General features: G+C 33.7%; 2 protein-coding genes across 3 annotated transcripts; one reads left to right on the forward strand and one right to left on the reverse strand.

Annotated features, from left to right (window-relative positions):
* Positions 1-401: 401 nt before the first annotated feature.
* LOC108859954 (probable sucrose-phosphatase 1) lies at positions 402-2,744 on the reverse strand. Of its 2 annotated transcripts, XM_018633854.2 has the most exons (9): positions 2,630-2,744; positions 2,485-2,563; positions 2,101-2,403; positions 1,918-2,019; positions 1,542-1,736; positions 1,173-1,463; positions 901-1,087; positions 758-804; positions 402-655 (listed from the first exon to the last, which is right to left on the reverse strand). In XM_018633854.2, exons 2-9 carry the CDS (start codon positions 2,542-2,544, stop codon positions 569-571), a joined length of 1,272 nt encoding a protein of 423 aa, XP_018489356.2. In that variant the 5' UTR covers positions 2,545-2,563; positions 2,630-2,744; the 3' UTR covers positions 402-568. The 2 variants fall into 2 exon arrangements, with proteins under 2 accessions (XP_018489356.2, XP_018489357.2); XM_018633855.2 differs by lacking the exon at positions 2,485-2,563 and having other exon boundaries at positions 2,630-2,701.
* A 5,766-nt stretch (positions 2,745-8,510) lies between these two features.
* LOC108859700 (myrosinase 4-like) lies at positions 8,511-12,911 on the forward strand. Its single transcript, XM_057010177.1, has 13 exons — positions 8,511-8,748; positions 10,358-10,418; positions 10,595-10,653; positions 10,745-10,820; positions 10,918-10,995; positions 11,084-11,171; positions 11,328-11,571; positions 11,669-11,787; positions 11,931-12,142; positions 12,236-12,267; positions 12,362-12,458; positions 12,559-12,667; positions 12,740-12,911. The coding sequence occupies exons 1-13, from the start codon at positions 8,548-8,550 to the stop codon at positions 12,909-12,911; spliced, it is 1,548 nt and encodes a 515-aa protein (XP_056866157.1). The 5' UTR covers positions 8,511-8,547.
* Positions 12,912-15,940: the final 3,029 nt, after the last annotated feature.

The following is a 15,940-nucleotide window of genomic DNA, read 5'->3' on the forward strand; positions in this document are numbered from 1 at the left end:
AGATGAAGTAAAAATTTTAATAAGGTATGTTAGTTTTTCTTCAACTATAATTTATATTAGTTTATAAATGTATACTCCTCTATTTCATTTTACTCAATGTTTAAGGTCAATCCACAGAGATAAAAAATGCTAACTTTATAAAATTGTGTCATTAAGTAAAACTAATTCAAATCAATAAGAAAATTACAGTATTATTATGTAATTGGTCAAAAAATTGTCAAACTATTAAATTCTTATCTACAATATTACTCAATTTGCAGCAAAAAAAGTTCTTTAAACATCAGATAGAAACAGGAGTATTTTTTTTTTGAAAAAATGGGGTTAAAACTGAAATGTTATGAGTCAGACGTTGTAATAACTGATAAGTAACGTAATAATTATAATATAATAGACTAGTAAGATATTTGAAATATACTGTACCGAACGAACCATAATACATGGTTTTTCTATTCTATGGCAATGATGACATAGGTGACTCCAACACGCACAAGATGGCACTTCTGAATGTAAGTTTTACTTAACCAATAATAAGATGTTCTTTGGAAAAATCCAAAAAGATGATAGCAATTCAGATGATCCAGTTGCTATCGTCTTTCACCTCTGATTCATCCGACCATGTTTGCTGCACATTGTCCCACACAAACCCTTCATTTTCCTGCAGGTTCCAGTACATTTTCAATACTCAAAAAACTGAATGTACTCTTATATGCTTATATACATACTAGTACAGCTGCATGCCCTCTTAATCATCTCTTACCTTTGAGGTGAATTTGACGGTTGTTGTGCAGCATTTCCTTTCATTCCCTGAGATATGTATCCACAATAAGAATATCAACAATTAAAGGATGACAATGGTTCATTTCCATGGGTCTTGTGTAGCGTATTAAAGCTTTTCATTACCAGTTTGTTCCCATTTATCAAGCTTTACAATCCAAGTCCCAGGAGTAGTTTCTGTTGCCAGAACCTGATCTGTCCAAACCCGGAACTTCTTGTCTTTTTTGTCCCCATGGTACTTCCCAAACTCATCAATGGTGTCTCTGAGTGATTTTTCAGCACCAGATGGATGAACAAAGACACCAGCAGGATCCTGAAGGATAGCATCATAATTGGTCTCTTAGATACATTAAGATTTTTCAGAAAAGAGAGAAACAAGAGTTATACTATACTCTCACACATGAAGCTTTGAGACTTTCTGTGTATGCTTCACAGTTTTCAACTTCGCCTCTTCTCCATCTCTCATAGAACAAGAAAAACTCCACAACCTCGTGACCCGGGTTCACATTATCAGCCTTGCACTCTAAGAAGTCAGAGACATCTCTCGGAGAAAGATTTGGACCGAGCTTAAAATGACCTATGGCTTCTATAATCCCACTCGCACACCTATCACTTGCGTGGATTATGTTCGAGTTGTGTTTCCCATTTTCAGCATACCACTCCAACAACTCTTCTTGAGCATTGTTTACCTATGAAAACAAGATAAGAAAAACAAACATGGAAACTGAAAAAAAATAAAGCAAAACAGTCAGATGCTGAAAACTAACCAAAACACCATAGACATTTGGAATAGTAAATAGTTCAGTATCGTTTCCAGAGTCACCACAAACAAGAGTATTAAGAGGAAGTTTCCCTTCAGTATTAAGCTTATTCAGCAGATAAGCAAGAGCTTGTCCTTTTCCTCCACCTTTTGGTAAAACATCTAAGGCTTTTCCTCCACTGAAGATTATTTTGATCTCCAGCTGATAACAGTACAAAGAAAACCATAATCACATATATATGTAAGAGTATTCCAGTTCAAAATCCCTAACACTAACAGACTAACAGGTCTAAGTTCAATAAAAACCGGTTCCCATATCATACTAGATTCAAGGTAAATCAACAACGAACAAGTAAACGAAAAAGATTAACTAATCTAATTACCCCGCGTTTCTCCAACCGTTGATATAGCTCTTTAGTCACATCCTGGACTTTACTTTTGTCGACGTGAAAGCTAAGCTTGTGAGGCATCTGTTCAGTTTCCGCCTGCAAGGATTGATCAGATCTCTTGTCATAAAAATATCACTAAAGATTTTTGTTTGTGTGTTGAAGCAGAAAGTAAGAAACCTGAAGAGTTAGCTCAGGGAACTTGCTGGTTTCTTCTTCCACGATTTCTCGGTTCCATTTATTGTTCATGATCCTATTCCAGTTCTCATCGGGAACCATTGATTTACCATATGATATCTCAGTTCCTACAGAGGTAACGATGACATCAGGAGTTAACAATGGTCTCTCTCTCCTCAGTTTCTTGTACATTTTTTTTGCTCTTCCCGTTGAGAAAACAAGAAGAGAGTCATGGCGATAAGCGTCTTCCCACAATGAATTGAACCTCAACAGAGAATGATTTTCATTATCATTATGATGTTCAACCTACAAAAACACACACACAAAGATGAAAAAGGAACGTGTACAAATTTAATAACAATTCTTGTTCTTGATGGCGTTTTATACCATTGTATCATCAAGATCCGAGACTATCATGAGACGCGGAGGAGATGTCAACCGCTCCATAAATTTACAAATCAACGTCCTGATGAAGATTACGATTAAGTTCCTATCTAAATGTTCTGATAAAGATTTGAGATCGAAGACAAACCTGACGAATGAGAAAGCAAGACTTGGTGTAAGAGGAGGATCGAGGAAGAAACTTTGCTTGTGAGAGAGAAGAAAGTGAGCGCAGAGCGGGGAAGAACAAGTCACAACCTTTTCCAAAACTTTTATTTAAAATTTTATGTGTTTCTTTCTTCCACGAAATATTATTTTATTTTTTCTTCCACGGAATCTTATTTTGCTTTTCTCTATTTTCTGCAAAATATTATTTTGTATCTCTTCTAATTCCACGTTTTGACCTACTTTGTTAATTGATAACTAGCTTGACAGATTTTGATTTCCACATTTCTAAAAGGAAATTGTTTGATGACATTTTCAACACGTAGATCAGTTGGATATTTTTAGGTTTATGCAAATTTACCCGAGGTTCGATTCGAACCATATCCATAAATTTATAATATATGAATGAAGTATAATATTAAAACCTAAAAAATTTCATATCTAAAAAATCTGATCTGTATTTAAAGTGATATTTAGATATCCATGTATAACTGATTATGTAAAATTGTAAATAAATAAATAAAAATTTGTTAACAGGTGTGAATTCTTGTCACAAATGAAACAGTTTTATTCAAACTTTTTATATGTTGTGTAATTTGGAAATCTTTTATTCAAATTTTCAGGAGTTGCTGATTTTGATACCGGAAACCTAACACTACCTACCAGTTGCTCTTGCCGATAATGGACGAATTCAAAATCATTACAGCCATCTTTCATGTCTCAAATGCGCCATCGAGTGAGTTAACTTTATTTGACATAGTTTTGAGAATTATTATAAGTGTTAACATTATTTAAAAATATATTACAGTGATGGATGCAATGTAGCAGGCTATTTTGCATGGTCACTGATGGATGGATAACTACGAGTTCGGAAATTGTTACACTCTCCGGTTTGGTATGAATTGGGCCAATTTCAGTAATCCTGCTAATCGAGGAGAAAAAATTCTGGCAAATGGTTTTCTAAGTTCATAATCAAACAATAAGAGGAATCAACATATAAATCAAATGTGCTTCCAACCTATTGAATCTAATAATACTCTACTCTTTTTTTTTTACATCCAGGGTAAATAATACTCTAATCTATGTATTGTTTGTTTTATTTCTAAAATAATAATAATTAAAGTTTACTATGTGTATGTGTTGGTCATATATTGTAATAACCAGGCCTAAATTTTGGTCGATTTTTTTTTAAAAAAACCTATATGTGTTATTCCCTTATTTTATATACTCTTGCACAAGAATAACTTCTAAATATATCTGATATCTTATCACCACTCTCGGTGGTAATGGAATCAAAATTGCCACAATCAAATTTATAGTTGATGTGTTGTGTTTCTAACTCATTCTAACACATGTTTTCAAATGTTTATCGAGTCTTCTTGTTGTTTATCAAGTCTTTTCAGGTTGGGATGCATTAGGATGGATTTTTTGGAACAAGGAGAAAGGATTGGAGCAATTTACTGAAAAGGAGATGTTTTTGGGCCAGATCGATCGATGTTTATCGAGTCTTTTCAGATTGAAATGCATTAGGATGGAGTTTTGGGCACAAGGAGAAAGGATTGGAGCAATTTACTGAAAATGAGATGTTTTTGGCCTAGATCGATCGATCTACTTATGGAACGATCAATCCATATAGATCCAGTTCGACATGAAAGTTGCAGAGCACATCTGATCGAAGAAGAATCGATCGCCTACTTCTGGACCGATCCCATTCTAGAGTGGTCGATCCCTAGGTCGATCCTGACTGGTCTGCGCGAGCAAAAACCATATGTTTGGTTTAATTCACTTTGTGAGCAGGTTTAACCTAGAGATTCGTGCCAGACGTGTTTAGACCTTTATTTTCAGTTTTCTTAGCAGTTTTTCAGACTATGTTACTTTTAGATTGGAATTGCTTTGGGTTTGGAGATTGTAAGCATGGGAGAGGAAATGTAAACTCTTCATAGAGAAGCTTTTCTGACCCTCTTTTTACTCTATTTTATCAATGAATCATTCAGTTTTTCTCTTGTGTTCTTCATTCCATGTCTGAGTAATCCATCAGTTAGGCTAGGGTGAATCAAATGAATCCATGAATCATTGAAACCGATATGCTAGAGAGTAAATAAATCATTTGGTTCTTCATGTAGATTAATCTTATTGCTTGAACTAGACTACGCGCCTAGTTCATGATCTATAATTTGTTTAATGCACCAAAAGTGAACGTATAAACTCGTGAAACGAATTTAGATGAGCAAGTATTCATAACCGATGAAGGATGTTGTTAGGGAACTTGTAAACAAATTAAACTTGTTAGATTGCATGATTAGGATTCTAAATTCTAAATTCAATTAGCTATCAAAACTCTCTGCAATTTGAAACTTAGGCTTTATTTTCATCTTTTGCTAAACGAAATACAACTCACATTGGTTTTTCTTGATATTGGTGGTTATTCTAGCGAACTTCGTTATAATTTTACTGCCTATGCTATTTGTTTTTCCATTGTAATCTCACTTTCGGACAAATGTCAAGTAGGATCATGTCTCTGGAAAGCTCATACGCAGGAATGAGGTCTCTTGTTTTTAAATTTGTTTTTTTTTTAATTATCGTATTTCTCTTCACGCATATTTATGATTACTTATCGTTGGATCTGTAGTAAATTCAAACCCTCATAAAAGATTTGCTCTCTTTAACATTGATATACTCAGGTTTTACCATTAAAACCAACCGCAAGTGCATGATAGTGCACAGTAGTATATAGGGATCAAATTCCTCAGAGACCAAGGTTACACTATGAATCTACGAGATAAGAATCAAGCTAGAACAAAAGGAGTTTTTTTTTTATGGTTTCAATAGCGACAAATGTAAGTGACAAAATATTATCGAAGTTAAACTTATGGATTAAAACGCTAGGCATTGGGCATTCTCAGGAAAACATCAATCAAGAAATGAACGTTAGACAGGGAATATAATTTAAAGTCGTTCTTGAACTCAAATGACGCTAATAGTTTAGTCTACTTCTGCAGTACTAAACCCTTATCAAATAAATCAGCATTTACTAATGCATTTAAATTTAACTTTACAAAACCTTATTTTTATAAATTAAAATTAATTCTTATTAGTTTTAATATTTACTCTAACTTTAACTTTATATACCTAAAACAACACAAAATTCTGAATTTTACGAAATATATCAATTTTAATTTATAATCCATAGTAATTGTTTAAATTCATAATAACTAATTTAAATTTATAAAATAAGGATTCATAAATTTAAATTTTAAAATAAAAGATTATTAATTTATTAATTTTATAGGACTTAAACAATAAAACTTTGTTTAGTTTTATCTGATAAAACGAAAGTTATATAATTTTAAGGTTTACACCATTAATACAAGAAAATTATTTTAGAGGTGAAGATTCTCTTACTTGTGTTTCAATTTGCGAGTTGAAGTCGAGAAGTAACAAATATTTAATTTTTACAGTGTTTTTCCAAAACATGGCTTTTGATATACAATTGATTAACATCTTTTACAGTCAATATATTTAAGCATGATTTATAAATTCATGTAGTTTTTGAATTTTTTTATTTATTTTATAATAAAATAGATATTACTACAAAGTATGCGAAAGAAAAAAAATGACTTTTAAAGGTCATGTTGAAAAATTTAACTTATATTTAAACTATGGGGGCGATTGGTTCGATGGTGACTGTAGAAACTTTACTGTAGAATTTGGGTTGTAGGACTTTATGATTTAGCTTTAGTGGATGTAGCTTTAAAATTTCCTACAGCTAAAAAGATGGGGCTTTAGAAAATAAGGATGTTACAACCATTTTTATTTTATTTTTTGAATGTAGCTTTAAAAACCAATATAAAACATGATTGGTAAATTAATGACTGTAGATAAAAATTAAAGCTAAAATCACTCCTTACAACCCAATCAATCACCCACTATATCAATTTCACAGTAAAAGAAAGAACTATAAGTGCCTTAGAGTGTGTTTCTATCAGTGTTTTAAATGTACTAGGCACTTATTACGCGGCGTATGAACCTCTAACGCCTCATCGTTTAAATGGGCGTAGGAGCATATAATTTACATAAAATATAAATATGAAATTAATATATACATTAGTTTTAGAAAATGTAACAAAAAGTAACTTAAGATAATTTTTATATATAATAATAAAATTTAATATATATATAGGCTCAAACTATAAAAAAAAAAAATTTAAATTTATGAAAATGATAAATGTTAAATTTAAAATTATCTTCGAACAATTAAACTAATAGCTACAATCATATTAACAAATAAATAAAATAAATAAGAATTAATATCAATAATATGATTACTAAAATATTTATAATAATATTAATAGTTTAGTTTGTAATATCAATGCTTAAAATTCACCTAAGTATATGTGTAGACGACATGTTATTCGCCTAAATTATAATATTCATCTGAATTATATAAATCCGCATAAAATATTGTAAAACATGAAAATAGTGTGGTTGACAACCGAATAGCATCTAAACAACGTATAAACGGGCGTTTAAACCACATTTTGGAACACTGATTTCTAGAAAAAGAAATCAAGGTTATTTATCGTAATACAAGGTTCATATATACTTGGAATCCTTAAATTAGGGTTTTAAGTTTCTTAATATAATATAGGTTGCGTTAAACTTAAAATGGAACAAGTTTTAATTTGCTTAGTTACGGAAACATAGATCTGTACAGATGAGTTAACTGAACAATAAGCTAAAAGGGAATGTGTTTCGAACGAAATCACAAACTTTTAAAAATTATTATAAACCAAATTTCATATGAATTTTTTAAAGAACATTAATTAACATATATATTCTCGTTTCATAGTTTCAGACATGTGCTGGTATGTATCGTGTGTGAAGCTACATACGTATTTGACATTACATTATGCATGGGCATTTTACCCCGACCCGAAGACCCGACCCGAAAAAACTCGGTCCAAGTAGGAAACGGTCCGATCAAATTACCCTATTGAGTTTTGTTGTAGAGGACCCATGGGTCTTGGATCCGATCCGATCCGAACCCGAAACCCGATGGATACTCGAATTAATAATAAATTATATAAAATGAATCGAAGAAGAGTCGAAGACGGATTATTTATCTACAGAACAAGAGGGTCAACCATTTGGAGACAATCAATTATTATTGTATCTCGCATAATTTAATATATACACACATTTTAATATAATAAAAACACAAATTTTGATTAAAATTTTGAATATTTTCGGATATATAAATATTTTCAGATATTTTTTTATATTTTTATGTATTTTTAGGTCAAATCCAAAACGAACCTGATCCATAATCGAACTGATATATTCTAATTATCCGAATGGGTCCAACTATCTAGGACCCAACCCGACCCGGATCCGGTACGATCCGAACCGATCCGAAAATTTAAAATTACCCTATTACATCCTAAACTCCTAGATCCAAAAGACCCAGATCCGAAATTACCCGACCTGCATCCGACTCGACGATCCGAATGCCCAGGCCTAATTTACATATATAGGCAAGAGGAATATGATGCCGTAAACTCAACATGGATACTTGTTTATTCGTAATAAATCAACTTTCGTGTATTAATAACTCAATCGTCCTTGCTTAGATAATTAACACTATATAAAAATTGAAAAATTATTATGAGCATATGATGTAAATTTTACTTCAGAAAAGAGACAGCGAGTCATGAGGTGGAGAACGTAGAGGTTAAAAATCATTGCAAATATTCGTACGTAACGAGTTTACTTCAAAACCCATGCAAATTCTCATGCACGCAACTTTTCTTATATAAACCCTTCCAAGTTCATTATTTAGTCATCATCATCAAGTTTACCATCAACAAAAATCAAATTAAAACAACCTAAAGAAAGCAAGCTACCATGCTCTCATCCATGGAAATTCTAAAAGCCCACTTCTCTTTGGCAATTCTTGTCATTCTCTTTGCGGTTTCAAGTAGCAAAAATGTCTGCAACCCTGCCTGTAAGGCTAAAGAACCCTTCAACTGCGACAATCCCCTTACATTCAACCGAACTAGTTTTCCAAAGAACTTCACTTTTGGTGCGGCTACTTCCGCCTACCAGGTTACTTATCTCTTTGATACTGAGAGGATCCTTGGCTCTCACACTCCACGCCAGAAGCACCAATAGGCCCTGCGACCTTTGCAAATCATAATATGCGGGTGGCGGACCTGTTAATCCCAAACTCAAATGACTGGGACCTGGAGAAAATCCGTCTTCATATGCCTCATTATGAGGAAAAAATTCGACTTCTTATCCCATGCTCCACGAAGCAAGAGGATAGACAAGTTTGGTTACCTGAGCCTTCAGGAATTTACACAGCAAAATCAGGATATAAAAAGATCAGAGAAGAGGAGCTTGAGGCAGCACAAGACCAGTTTGAATGGAAGAAATTGGTGTGGAACCTACAGGTACCACCAAAGATCCAGCACTTCTTATGGAGGGTACTACATAATGCAATTCCAGTGGGCTCTCTGCTTGCAATACGGGGAATACAGTCAGCACTTAACTGCAAAAGATGTGGAGAGTTGGAAACCATATCACACCTTTTCACCTCATGTCCTTTTGCAGTTCAGTTCTGGACTAAAGTCCCTCTTACCTCTCAAATCGTTGCTCAGGGACCGGTGGATGATTTCTCAAGATGGTACTCTACTCAGGCTCTAAGGACTGCGCTTCCCCCGCTAGGAGTTACTGTCTCTCCACTTGTCCCTTGGCTCTTGTGGAATCTTTGGATTGCAAGAAATAAGCTTGTTTTTGAAGGAAAGATTTTTCAGGTGGATGATATCATCTCAAAAGCATCTGCAGAAGCTAGAGCTTGGGAGAACGCGAATGCAGGGAAAAAGCTGGCGCGGAAGAAGCTTAACCCAGTAAGAGTATCAACCCCTCACCCTTTCTCTTGTTGGATTGATGGGGCTTGGCAGGAATCTACAAGAGCAGGAGGCATGGGTTGGATCATTAAAAATGAAGAAGATGCAGTCCTCTGTCGTGGTTCCTCAAATAGGACACATGTGGAATCAGCACTTGTTGCAGAAGCACTAGCTTTGAGAGATGCCCTTAAGCAAGCAAATGATCTGCAGCTTCAAAGTCTCCATATTTCCTCGGACTCACAGGTCCTTATATCTACCCTGCGTGAAGGGCGGGATTTGAATGAGATTGCAGGTGTCCTTACTGACATTAGGAACCTTGCCACTCTCTTCTGTCCATTATCTTTCTCTTTTGTACCTCGGTTAGAAAACATTCAGGCAGACTCTTTGGCTAAGGCCAGCCTTGCTAGGTTGGCTTTGTAATCTGGATGTAAGTAGGATTGGTATATTTAATGAAGTTTATGTTTGACAAAAAAAAAAGTCATCATCATCAAGTTTACCATCAACAAAAATCAAATTAAAACAGCTAAGAACTAAAGAAAGCAAGCCATACCATGCTCTCATCCATGGATATTCTAAAAACTCACTTCTCTTTGGCAATTCTTGTCATTCTCTTTGCCGTTTCAAGTAGCCAAAATGTCTGCAACCCTGCCTGTAAGGCTAAAGAACCCTTCAACTGCGACAATTAATCCGCTTACATTCAATCGAACTAGTTTTCCAAAGAACTTCACTTTTGGTGCGGCTACTTCCGCCTACCAGGTTAGGGATCTTTAACCCGGCCTGCATGATTTATATTTACTTTTTACCAGATTGAAGGTGCTGCACATAGAGCACTTAACGGATGGGACTATTTCACTCATAGATATCCAGGTCACAACACATCACTTATTAAAAATTTACCCGTATAATTAATAGACATTCACTGCGCTGTAGGGAAAATTATGTGTACAAATGACAAATGGGACTATTTCACTCATATATATATATATATATATATATATATCCAAGTCATGCTCATATTTCTATTTTGCTATATATATGTACAGAAAAAGTTCCAGATCGCAGTTCCGGAGACCTTGCTTGTGATTCGTATGATCTTTACAAGGTGAGAGGCTTTCAATGATGAATGTGTATATACATGTTGTTTGCCATTTCAGAAATGTAATTCAACTCTTCAAAACTCATATAATTAACAGGAGGATGTCAAATTACTGAAAAGAATGAAAGTTCAAGCCTACCGACTCTCAATAGCATGGTCAAGGATCTTACCAAGTAAGTGCAGATGATAAGCTGAGCAAAATTTTATTATTGTTACTAATATAATTATTTTTTTGACTAATGTTATGATTGTATATATGCTTACCTTTAGAGGGAAGATTGATTGGAGGGATTGACGAGAACGGGATAAAATACTACAATAACCTCATCAATGAGTTAAAAGCAAATGGTATTTTATATAAATTTGTATTCTTAACAATACATATATGAGCAAGTTTTAATCGTTCGATGATCAATTTTTTTGTGTGTGAATAAAGGCATAGAACCCTATGTAACAATATTCCACTGGGATGTTCCCCAGACTCTAGAAGATGAATATGGAGGTTTCTTGAGCCGGCGTATAGTGTAAGTGCATTAAATAAGTTTTATATTAAACTTGTTTACTTTGTCCTAGGTCTATCTTTATATTAAACTTGTTTTCCTTGTCTTAGATCTATTTTATATTAGATCTTACATCACATCAGATCTATCTTTTATCTAATATGTATGATATATGGCCAGTGAGGACTTCAAAAACTACGCCGAGCTTCTATTCCAGAGATTCGGAGACAGAGTCAAATTTTGGATCACTTTAAACCAGCCTTACTCTCTCGCAATCAAAGATTATGGAGACGGAACGTATCCACCTGGACGGTGCACTGGGTGTGAATTTGGAGGAAATTCCGGAACCGAACCTTATATAGTTGCACATAACGAACTTCTAGCTCATGCAAAAACTGTTGCATTATACCGAAAAAGATACCAGGTTCGTATATTACCAAATATGTCATGACTTTTTTTCTTCCAAGATTATTTGTATGTAGTATATGTAATTTATAATCCAAAACAATCAATGCATTCAGAAATCTCAAGGTGGTAAGATAGGAACAACCTTGATCGGGAGATGGTTCACCCCATTAAACGAAAACAGCATTCGCGACAAGGCTGCTGCAAAGCGAGCATTTGATTTCGCTGTCGGATGGTATTAATATATCTGTCAATTAATTGACTCTCAGATTTCATGAATATACACACACGTATATAAAGCTTTGGTTATAAGGAATTAAAATGTAACAAATATACTTGTAATATTAAATTTATCATTTTTGTTCGATATATATGAAGGTTTTTGGATCCATTGGTCTACGGAAGATACCCGAAGATAATGCGACAGATGGTTGGACATAGATTGCCTATATTCACTCCTCAAGAATCAAAGTTAGTCAAAGGATCACTTGATTTTCTAGGGTTGAACTATTACGTTACACGATATGCAACCAACGCAGCTCCTTCCACCCAACCTAGTGCCATCACCGATTCAAGAGTTACTATTGATTGTATGTGAAAATAATTTATGTTTCTTATACTATATATATATATATATATCTTTATGAATTTTTTAACTCATAGTTTTCTCTACTTGGCTACAGTCTATCGCAACGGAGTACCTATTGGTGTTCAGGTTATCATCGATCCTGTTTAGAATCATCAATTTTAGTGGAAATCACATCATTTATTTGAATTTCCTTTCTTTTTTCTCTTCCCTTCTTGTACAGGCGCCTAGCTTTGTCTACTACCCTCCAGGGTTCCGACAGATTCTAAATTATATCAAAAACAATTATGGAAACCCACTTACCTATATCACTGAAAACGGTACCTACATATCAGCACACCAATACAAATTAATGTTTAACCAATGAAAACCTTTTATATGTGTTTGTTTAATTTGGAAATATTTTGTTCAAATTTATAGGAGTTGCTGATCTTGATACCGGAAGCTTAACACTGCCAGTTGCTCTTGCCGATAATGGACGAATTCAAAATCATTGCAGCCATCTTTCATGTCTCAAATGCGCTATCGAGTGAGTTAACTTTATTTGACATAGTTTTGAGAATTATTATAAATATTAACATTAATTCAATATATATTACAGTGATGGATGCAACGTAGCAGGGTATTTTGCATGGTCACTGATGGACAACTACGAGTTTGGAAATGGTTTCACTCTCCGATTTGGTATGAATTGGGTCAATTTCACTAATCCTGCTGATCGAAGAGAAAAAGCTTCTGGCAAATGGTTTTCTAAGTTCATAATCAAACAATAAGAAGACTCGACATATAATCAAATGTGAATCCAACCTATTGAATTTAATAATTACTCTATTCTATGAATTGTTGCTTTTATTTTTAAAATAATAACTATTAAAGTTTACGTGTTATGTATGTGTTGGTCATATATTGTAATAATCAGGCCTTAATTTTGGTCAATGTTTTAATAGAAACTATATGTGTTATTCTCTTTTTTTTTATATACTCTTGCGCAAGAATAACTTCTAAATATATTTGATATCTTATCACCACTCTCGGTGGTAATGGAATCAAATTTGGCACAATCAAATTTATGGTCGATTTGTTGCGTTTTTAACACATTCTAACACATGTTTTCAAAAGTTTTCGAGTCTTCTCGTTGTTTATCGAGTCTTTTCAGGTTGGAATGCATTAGGATGGAGTTTTGGGCACAAGGAGCAAGGACTGGAGCAAATTACTGAAAAGGAGACATTTTTGGGCCAGATCGATCGATCTACTTATGGGGCGATTGATCCATATGATCCAGTTTGACATGAAAGTTACAGAGACCATTCTGATCATCCAAAATAAGAAGTACCAATTGTTTACATCCGGACCAATCGTTCCCATTCTGGACTGGTCGATCCGACCAGTCTGAACGAGCAAAAACCATATTTTTGTTTTATTCAATTTGTGAGCCAGTTTAACCTAGGGATTCGTGCCACATGTGGTTAGACCTATATTTTCAGTTTTCTTCGCAGTTTTTCAGACTACGTTACTTTTAGATTGGATTTGCTTTGGGTTTGGAGATTGTAAGCATTAGGGAGAGGAAATATAAACTCTTCATAGAGAAGCTTTTCTGAACCATTCAGTTATTTTCTGTGTTCTTCATTCCATGTCTGAGTAATCCATCAGTTAGGCTAGGGTGAATCAAAGGAATCCATGAATCATTGAAACTGATATGTTGGAGAGGAAATAAATCTTTAGTTCTTCGTCTAGATTAATATTATTGCTTGAACTTGACTGCTCGCCTAGTTCATAATCTCTAAGTTGTTTAATGCACTGAAAGTAGATGTTTAAACTCTTGAAACGAATCTAGATGAGCAAGTATTCATAACCAACGAAAGTTGTTGTTAGGGAACTTGTGAACAAACAAAACTTGTTAGACTGCATGATTAAGATTCTAAATTCTAAATTCAATTAGCTACCAAAACTCTCTGCAATTAGAAACTTAGGCTTTACTTTCATCTTTTGTTAAACGAAATGCGACTCACGCTGGTTTTTCTTGATATTTGTGCTTATTCTAGCGAACTTAGATATAATTTTACAGTCTATGCTATTTGATTTTCCGTTGTAGTTTCGCTTTCGAAAGAACGTCATTTAGGATCATGTCTCTGGAAAGCTCATACGCATGAATAAATTTTCTTGTTTCTATTTTCTTAAAAAATTATTTCTCTTCGCCCAAATTTATGATTACTTGCCGTTCGTTGGCTCTGTATCAAAACAAAACCCCATAAAAGCTTTGCTTTCTTCACCACTGATGTACTCAGGTTTTACCACTAAAACCAATTCTGAAAGTGCACGGTAGTGCGCCGTAGTATATAGACAAACCAAGGTTACACTATGAATCTAAGAGATAAAAATCAAGCTAGAACAAAAGGAGTTTGTTTTTGTGGTGTCAATCGCGACAAATGTAAATGACAGAATATTTAAAAAATTAAACTTATGGATTAAAACGCTAGGCATTTGGACATTCTCAGAAAAAAACATCAATCAAGAAATGAACATTAGACAAGGAATATGATTTAAAGCCATTCTTGAACTCAAACAACACTAATAGTTTAGTCTACTTCTGCAGTACGAAACCCTTATCAAATAAATCAACATTTACTAATGCATTTAAATTTAACTTTATGAAACCTTATTTTATAAATTAAATTAATCTTATTAATTTAATATTTACTCTAACTTTAACTTTATATGCTTAAAACACACAAAATTTTGCATTATACACTATATATTTCAAATTTATTATAATCTAGAGTAATTATTTAAATTCAAAATAATTAATTTAAATTTCTAAAATAAGGAATTATTATAAACCAAATTTCATATGGAATTTTTAAAGAACATTGCCGTGCGAACGTTTTCAGGGGCCTAAGGCAAATTTTTTTTTATTTTGACAACATTTAAGGCAATTTTTTATTTCCAAATGATCTGTTCATATAAGATTTCGGTATGTTCACAGAAAACTAAAATGGTAGATATAGTGACTATGTTTATAATTGAAATCTAAAAAGAGAATCCAAACTAAAATCTAGAAAAAGATATGTACAATCAAACTCTTTATGTACAGTAAGTATGTAAACATATATAACACTAACGAATGCATTTTATACATAAAATGGGGCCCTAAATATTAACTAAAAATTATGGGGCCTAAGACCATTGCCTTTTTCGACAAGGGGGTAAGCACTGCTCTTTTTAACGTATATGTTCTTTTTTTTTATTTATACAGAGGTATCCTCCTCCCACAAAAGTGGTGCAGACTAGTCACGTGTTGCCACATGTCGGTTCTCTGTCTTTACCGATGCCGAAATGTTAATTCTCCAGTGACCGGGACTCGAACTCTAATGGCTTCACCGTATTGAGCTTTTGCCCTCAAGTTAATCACCACCAAACCACAAACCCTTGTTTTAACGTATATGTTCTCGTTTTATTGTTTCAGACATGTGCAGGTATATGATACCTTAAACTCAACATGGCTACTTGTTTATTAATTCGTAATTCATCAACTTTCGTGTATTAATAACTCAATCGTCCTTGCTTAGATAATTAACATTATATAAAATTGAAAAACTGTTATGAGCATATGATGTAAATTTTACTTCAGAAAAGAGACAGCGAGTCATGAGGTGGAGAACGTAGAGGTTAAAAGTCATTGCAAATATTCGTACGTAACGAGTTTACTTCAAACCCCATGCAAATTCTCATGCACGCAACTTTTCTTATATAAACCCTTCCAAGTTCATTATTTAGTCATCATCATCAAGTTTACCATCAACAA

Source organism: Raphanus sativus, chromosome 5 (genome assembly GCF_000801105.2).
Source record: "Raphanus sativus cultivar WK10039 chromosome 5, ASM80110v3, whole genome shotgun sequence".
NCBI lineage: Eukaryota > Viridiplantae > Streptophyta > Magnoliopsida > Brassicales > Brassicaceae > Raphanus > Raphanus sativus.

Excerpts from the sequence above, each read along its gene's own strand:
- LOC108859954 (XM_018633854.2), bottom strand. The coding sequence starts at position 2,544 with ATGGAGCGGTTGACATCTCCTCCGCGTCTCATGATAGTCTCGGATCTT. Across the intron at positions 2,404-2,484 it reads CGGATCTTGATGATACAATG|GTTGAACATCATAATGATAA; the intron begins GTATAAAACGCC and ends GTGTTTTTGTAG. Across the intron at positions 656-757 it reads CCGTCAAATTCACCTCAAAG|GAAAATGAAGGGTTTGTGTG; the intron begins GTAAGAGATGAT and ends TGGAACCTGCAG.
- LOC108859700 (XM_057010177.1), top strand. The coding sequence starts at position 8,548 with ATGCTCTCATCCATGGAAATTCTAAAAGCCCACTTCTCTTTGGCAATT. Across the intron at positions 10,821-10,917 it reads ATGGTCAAGGATCTTACCAA|AGGGAAGATTGATTGGAGGG; the intron begins GTAAGTGCAGAT and ends GCTTACCTTTAG. Across the intron at positions 12,668-12,739 it reads TGTCTCAAATGCGCTATCGA|TGATGGATGCAACGTAGCAG; the intron begins GTGAGTTAACTT and ends TATATATTACAG.